This window comes from Austrofundulus limnaeus, unplaced genomic scaffold, assembly GCF_001266775.1.
Source record: "Austrofundulus limnaeus strain Quisiro unplaced genomic scaffold, Austrofundulus_limnaeus-1.0 Scaffold59, whole genome shotgun sequence".
NCBI lineage: Eukaryota > Metazoa > Chordata > Actinopteri > Cyprinodontiformes > Rivulidae > Austrofundulus > Austrofundulus limnaeus.
In genome coordinates, this window is record NW_013952461.1 from 1957101 (window position 1) to 1964338 (window position 7238).

The window sequence follows — 7238 nt, forward strand, 5'->3', positions numbered from 1 at the left end:
AAATTGTGGTTCACAAATCACCTGCGGTCAGATTTTTTATTTCCCACAATCCCCCCCCCCCCCCCCACACACACACAAACACACACATGGAGTAACTAATGAAACTCAACCTTAACCTTTCCCTTACAGTAAGATACCTGCTCTTTGGTACTTTTTTACTTAAAAGAAAACAATGAAATTGTGGCCAATTGAAAAACTCAGAAGCTTAAAGGGGCGATATTATGTGCTTTCCAAGCCTGTATTTAAATGTTATACTAAAATAAAGTACCTATGTCACATTTTCAGCTTATGAAAGAGCTATATATTTGTAAAAATCCCCAAAACAATTTACTTCTCATATCGACAGTTTCTAAACGTTTTGAAATAGGTCTCTGTCTCTTTAAGAAAATCCAGCCACTTCGATCACGCCCATTTCAGCACTTAGCCTGCCAGAGTTGTGGAGCGGGTGGGGTGGGGGGGGTGGCGCTCTGCCATGAGGAAGTTTGGCTTAAAGACACATCCCAGAGGAGGAGCTTGTCCCAAAAGGACACAACCCAGGGGCGTTTCTGGTCCCAAAAGGCGTTTCTGGTCCCCACCTGTCGTTTTGCTCCTCAGCAAGGCTTCCTAAAAACTCTGCAGGATTTCTCAAACATGCATGAATGAGTCAAAGCAAGGCTTTGGGCATGTTTTTATGAGAGTATAACATTATAACATGATATAAAACTCAAAGTTGATTTTCCATGATACCGCCCCTTTAAAGGAGGCACTCATTGACGTTCAATGAATGGCAGCATCGCTAAAACAGTCTTTCAAATTATACAACATCGGTCAGTGTGTCTAAACTCTCAGATGACTTTTCTAATTCAGGCTGACTTTTTCAATAACGTTCCTGGGTTAACTCAGTCTCACAACAGACAGCTTGATGAATTGGTCTGTCAGTCACTTGGAGTTATGCATTTGCCACTAAACTCACATTCCGCTCAACTGTGACACAATTAAGCAGCATTCTGCGTTCATTTGTTAGGAGGACATAGGAAGAACAACCCAGCTTCTACGTGTGACATGGAGAAATCGGGAGATTGAAAACAAAAGAAACGGGAAACCAGCACAGACGAGTTTGAGGTGAGCTGAGAGGAAACATCGAAGAGATCAGTAAAAGGTACTAGACGTTTTAATATTTTCAAAAACATTAAAAAAAAATTCAGCTTACCTAAAGTGACCTCTGTCTGCATAGGCATAGACAGCGCTGAGTGCTTAACTTCACAGCTGAATAGGGCGTCATTATCCAGCTGAGGGTTGAGGGTCCAGGTGAGTCTGGCCTGCACCACCACAGAGCCGTCGCTCTGGGGGATGTGAGTGTGGCTAAAGTAGTACAAAGGGTCCGTGGTGTGTACCCAGCGGGGGAACTCCCTGCTCACCACTGTCTCTGGGATGACCTCTGTCGCAGGACTCGGCTCATAGGCCTGTTGGCCCTGAGTGTGAAAGCGCTGAGGGCTCTCTGTGTACAGGCGAGCCGACCGGCCTTCGGGGTCGAGAAGGGACAGGGACCGATGCAGTTTGGTGTCGTCAAGGTCCCTGCTGATGAGCGGCCGGGCGCCTCTTACTCCCGCTGAGCTTCCTCCTCTCTCGATGGTGGAGGGTTCAGTGTAGGAAATTACCTCTATTAGCTCGCCATCACGTTTGAAGTACACCTGATGAGAGTATTGAAATGAGGAAGATTGAGAAGACAGCAGCAGGAAAGAAGAAAAAAAAACAGATTATCTTTTTTCTAAAACTATGAAACACATTGTCATGACAGGCAAAGCAGTAAAAATGGTAAAACTCAAAAATGTTCACAATTTTTAGCTAATCATACCTCCTTACCAGTGGTGGGCACCAATCAGCTAAAAGCGCAAATCCGCTAATTGTGGACCTAAATATTTCATTTGCACTTTAGCGGTCTTACTAATTTTTATAATTCATAAGCGGATTTGCACTTTCTAAAATTAAAATGCAGTCCCGCTAATTATCTACCAGTCATCATTAACTTGAACAGCAGAAGGTATGGCTGTCGAATCACAACACACGTGATCCATCCAACAGCACCCCTCCCAGATAAACACACATATTTGAAAGGTATACATCTTTGCTGACTGTTGCTTTTGGTCACGGTTCTGATTTCCCACAATACTTTGTGTCTGCTTACGTAGCAGGAAGGCAATGTTTAGAACTCCCTTTCCCAGCAAAAACAGTAAACATTTGTAATCCATACTAAAATTTTACATGTATTGATTTATTTTACTTTACAATCGGAGCTCTTTTTTAAAAAAAAAAGTTTAATTGCTGGAGCTCAATACTTGACGTAACTGGTAGAAGGAATCTGCCAACGGGGTTAGACTGACATCTATTAGTCAACTGGAGCAACTACATAAAAAAACTTTAAAATCCAAGCTCTTATTTTGAAGTTTGCAGGTAGTTTCCTKTACTCCATGCTTTCGTTTCCCGTCACAAATCAAATCCATCATGTGCCCAGGATGCATCGCTTCAGTTTTCCAATAAACAGTTTTAAAATTACTTTATTGATGCTTCTTTAATGAAAAATCTACAAAAAACAAGAGAAAAAGACAAAGAAGCAGGCTAACTAGCAATCCTCAACAACTTTTTAATTCTTACACCAGGAGCTAAAGGTCTGTTTCAGGAAATCACATCCCCAGCAATCGGCAGGTGAAGGATTAAGCTGTAAAAGGACTACACACTGCTAGTTGGCAGTGTTGTGCATATGTTGTACACGAATTGTTGCCAGATAGTAAGTGTCAAATTGAACTTGCGCTTTAAAATTAGCTTCTGCTAGTTTTTCTATGGCATAAGTGTTTTTGAAGTTGTGGACGTAAATATTATCATAAGTGCTTTAGAAATTGCCGAGCTAATTTTTGGATTAGCGCTGCCCACCACTGCTCCTTACAGATGATACTAATATGAAATAAACACAAAATTAAACTTTTGAAACAACAAATAACTAAATAAAAACCAAAAATATCCCTTTTACTTTGTTATTTTTTTTCCTTATTGCTATGAAAGATGCATTTGAGCTCTGTTGCATCCTGCATTAAAGCAGAGGGCTGTTTGATGGTTCTACAACTTGACAATGGCTTCTCTTTACCTAATTAAATCCACTGGACATAATTAAGGGAGCACACATCTGCTTATGAGAAGCTCTCATGGCTAGCAGTGTATATCAGTGTAAACAAAGCCATGAAGTCCAGATAATTGTCTACAGGTCTGTGAGACAGGATCACATCAAGGAGCAGAGCTAAAAGAAGAATTTTAAACACCTCTTATTGTGAAGGACTGTTTTAACTTCCAAGCTGAACTGAATAACTAAAGATGGAGTGGTTTGGCCAAATAAGAAACTGAAAAAGAACAGTGGTTGAAAAAGACTAAATGCAGTGTGACATTCTACCAGTGAGTCCTTTATATGAGAGTAACAAAACAGAGACAATTCCTTCCTAAAAAAACAGCTTACTGCGAATCTGGATCAATCAGATTATGAGAAACAAAATCCTTTCATCTGATGAAAGAAAGATTAAACTATTTTGCCACAGTTCCAATCAGCATGTGTGAAGTAAATCAGACACCAAACACTCTTTTGTCAATAATATTCTCTTAGTCAAGTGTGGATTTCTGCTGTCCTTTCAAGAGGATCTATTATTGCTTTCATGTGGTACGAGTTGGAAAAAAGACAAACAAAAAAAGTAAGAATATTTTGAAAAAATAAAAAAAATCTCAGATGATTTGGATTTAAACAAGAAAAGAGCCAGACATGTCCCACTAAGACAACATGAGTAGCTTTGGTTAAACCTATGAGACGTCTGAAGTGACCCAGAACCTGTATTTAAATGTAGTAAAAAATAAAAAAAAACAACAACAAGAGCAAATGTTTGAAAGAAAGGTCTACGCAGCAGAGATTTATAGTAACGAAGTACATTTACAACGTTGCAGTACCTAAGTAATTTTTTGAGGATTTGTAATTTTACCAAGTGTTTTGAAATTGTTACTTTTACTTTTATTTTGTTGCCTTTAAACGTAAAAAGGATACTATTACTTCTTTACTTTAAAATTTTATTTAAAATATGAAGAAATATGAGGCAATATACATATATTCTTTGATAGAAAATATTTATATTGCCTCAATTTACTAAACTTGATTTAGTGGAACCAGTTTGGTTTAAATTTAACAGTTTATTTCTTAGAGAGTGTGTAAAAATATTTGTACTTTTTTATGAAAAGTTTCATGAATTTGATTTAAGTACTATTAGTGAAACTTGTTAACAAAGTCATTTCCTGTTATGGTATTTTTACTTTTACTTTGTTATTTTTTTTCCAAGTACTTTATAGACCTCTGCTCAGATTGTCCACTCACAAGTACTGAGTGGATTTTCAAACATTTGAAACATTTATGTTTTGCAACAAATGAAAACAGCAACAATGTGGAAAACTGAAAATATTCCGGAGCTTTCTGTCAACAAAAATACTTCATCAATGCTTAGTTTTAGTTTTAATAAGTCTCAGGTATAATAATGTCACTTCAGTTACCAGTAACCCATTATTCTCACACTATTAGCTGTGCTGTGGTGTGCTGGTAGCATTTAATAAGCTTAGTTCATAAAAACAAGCCTTTTTTTTTTGTGTCCTTTCAGGTGCTGAGCTTCTTTAGAGGCTGAGCCTCACTGTTTCTGCAGAAACAGCGAACAGTTATTTTTATTGTTAATTAATAAAACCACAGTCTTGTCTGTTGTTCCTGCCACTCGGATTAGTTGCCCAGAATATCACAGGATTTCTAGCACCAGTCCACAAGTTTATTAACATCGCTGCCTAATCTCCTGACAGGGAATTYGTGCTCTACTCCAGTACATAGCCAGAAGATATTGGCGCCAAAACAAGGTTGTATAGTCTTTGCTTGCAGTAATGCTTTTTCAGAAACAATGTTATTTTCTGAGATGTTGAAGAAAAAAAAAGGACACCTCAATCCACAGCTTATTTGTGGACATTTGGTCATTTGAATTCAATTTTCTGAAGATCAAGGAATTGTTACTTTAAGCTTTGTATTTTCCAATGCTATACTYTTTTTTCCTAAGGAGAATGTTTTAAACTAAACGCCATCATAAGATGTGATGCCTCCAGCCTAAATTTGCAATAAACACAATATCCAGACCAGAGTTGGGTTTTGTATCATGCTGCTTTTCTATGAAAATACATTACCTTTGAAATGAAAGTACAGCCTGCCCTCTTTTTACACCATTTTTTTTGTAATTGAAGCTAAATTAAACCTTTTGAGTTGCCTACAGTTACACGTTCAATCTAGGTTTTTAAATGGATTGATTATTTTTCAAACTGACAAGGTCCATGGAGTTTCATTTATGTTGAAGTATTTTTTTTAGCAATTTGAAATTAATTGTGAACCAGAGGTGTTTTCTATAGCTGACATAACCGTACAGGTCCCATCAGGTTGTCGGGTTGTATCTTTGGACTGGTTCATTTTTTAAGTATAATTTGCTATAAATATTGTCATCAGCACAGGCAGGGACATACACAGGGGGGTAAGTACCCTTGCTCAAAGCCACTCAACTACACTTTGTTGTAACGCAGATAAATAAAGACACTTTAATTGCCTCTTCCCTCGACCAACCAGCTGTTTTATCCCTTTTGCCTTTGAACTGATCCGTGGCCTCATCAACCTGCACCACATTTTCAACAAAGAGTTTAAAAAACCTTTCATTTAAACTCAGAACTTCTGAACTCCTGCAGCAGTGAATGACAGTATGAGAACAACCTTAGTTCTGTTGCGTATTCCCAACTTAATTGAAGTACGAGAAGCAGCACCACACACTGGTAAATGTTTTAAGTTGTCTGGAAATCTACTGAATACAAAGAAAATATCACTAAAAAAACGTGCACACACACAAAAAAAGAAAATATCACTAAAACTAAATCATCGTATCATAGTCATAAAAACATGCAGCGCTGTGTTTGTTGCAAACTAAACGGTAAATCCCTTATTGTAACATGTGCGTTGACAATCATAGAGTGGAGAAGCTTTACTAATTAACACCTTTTACCACATGCTTCCAAACTTCCAAAACCCATTATCTGCGTTTACCTTATGCACTGAACTGCAGCTTAAAATCCAAACAGCACAATGGGAAGTATAAGCATTAGCCTTATCCACAATGACCCCATTGCATCTGCTACCAACTCTGACTCTTCACTGTGTACGGAACTACCTCATTAATTATCACAGCAGGTGGAAGGAGAGCTGTGTGGATTAGACAGATCCAAGCACCTGTTCTGTAGCTTTTGTTGGACGAAATGGTGTGGCTATGAAATAACACCTGTTTTGGCTATATTCTGGTCTAATGAGGAATTAATTCTGGAAATCTTCATGACTGATATGTTTTTATAGCCATTAGCAGACAAGGAAGTTTATAGGCAAAACAGAAATATTGATTAAACATTGCATGCCTTCCCACATTGCTAAAGCCCTACAATGTCAACTTAAAAAAATCTAATATTACATTATAGTGAAATGTGTTACCTCCAGCTAGGAAAAGGACCCTATTCATAATGATTGTAGTGTGTCTTTGCCACCTGTCAGCTTGAGGTGCAATAAAAAGAGATTAAATGAATGTTTCATCAAATACATGAATAAAATAAACAAAATATGTTGCTGCAGGGAGAGTGTAAAATGTTATTTTTGTCATTATCCTGCTCCTTTCATTTCCCCCCCTCCATCACCAGCAGATCAAATCTACAATATGGATATGAAAATATAGCAGATGCTGATACGAGAGGACATATGTAAAAATAGGACTGTTCGAGGGGCTGACAGACATCAGTCAGGATYACAATGTTGCCTTAAGTGTGTCCCTCAAAGGTACTGAATGATTATGAACAGTCAGTGTCAACATGGAGGGTTTCATGTAGTTTTAAAAAAAAGACAAAACCAATTTTTTTGGTCTTAAATTTGTCAGACTGTTTGCTACTGTCTGTGATTGACACACAGACAAGGCTAAAAATGAATATGTTAGTAGCTTAGAGTCCTGTTGAATATATATTGAGAGCACCAGTGTTGTATAAAGTACCACAAAGTGATACTTGAATAAAAGTACAATTATCTAACCAAAAAATGACTTTGGTAAATTTAAAGTCTCGTTTAGGATTATTACTTGAGTAAAAGTCTTAAAGTATCTGATGTTTTTTGTTCTTAAGTATTAAAAGTAAAA

The 7238-nt window shown here is 37.4% G+C and overlaps 1 protein-coding gene across 1 annotated transcript in view; it reads right to left on the reverse strand.

Annotated features, from left to right (window-relative positions):
* The window catches only part of igsf21a (immunoglobin superfamily, member 21a), a gene marked incomplete at its 3' end in the record, with an annotated part of 179707 nt that overhangs the window by 10155 nt on the left and 162314 nt on the right, over window positions 1-7238 (reverse strand). The window contains 1 exon segment of the mRNA XM_014009607.1: window positions 1190-1670. Coding sequence (XP_013865061.1) covers window positions 1190-1670 — 481 coding nt within the window.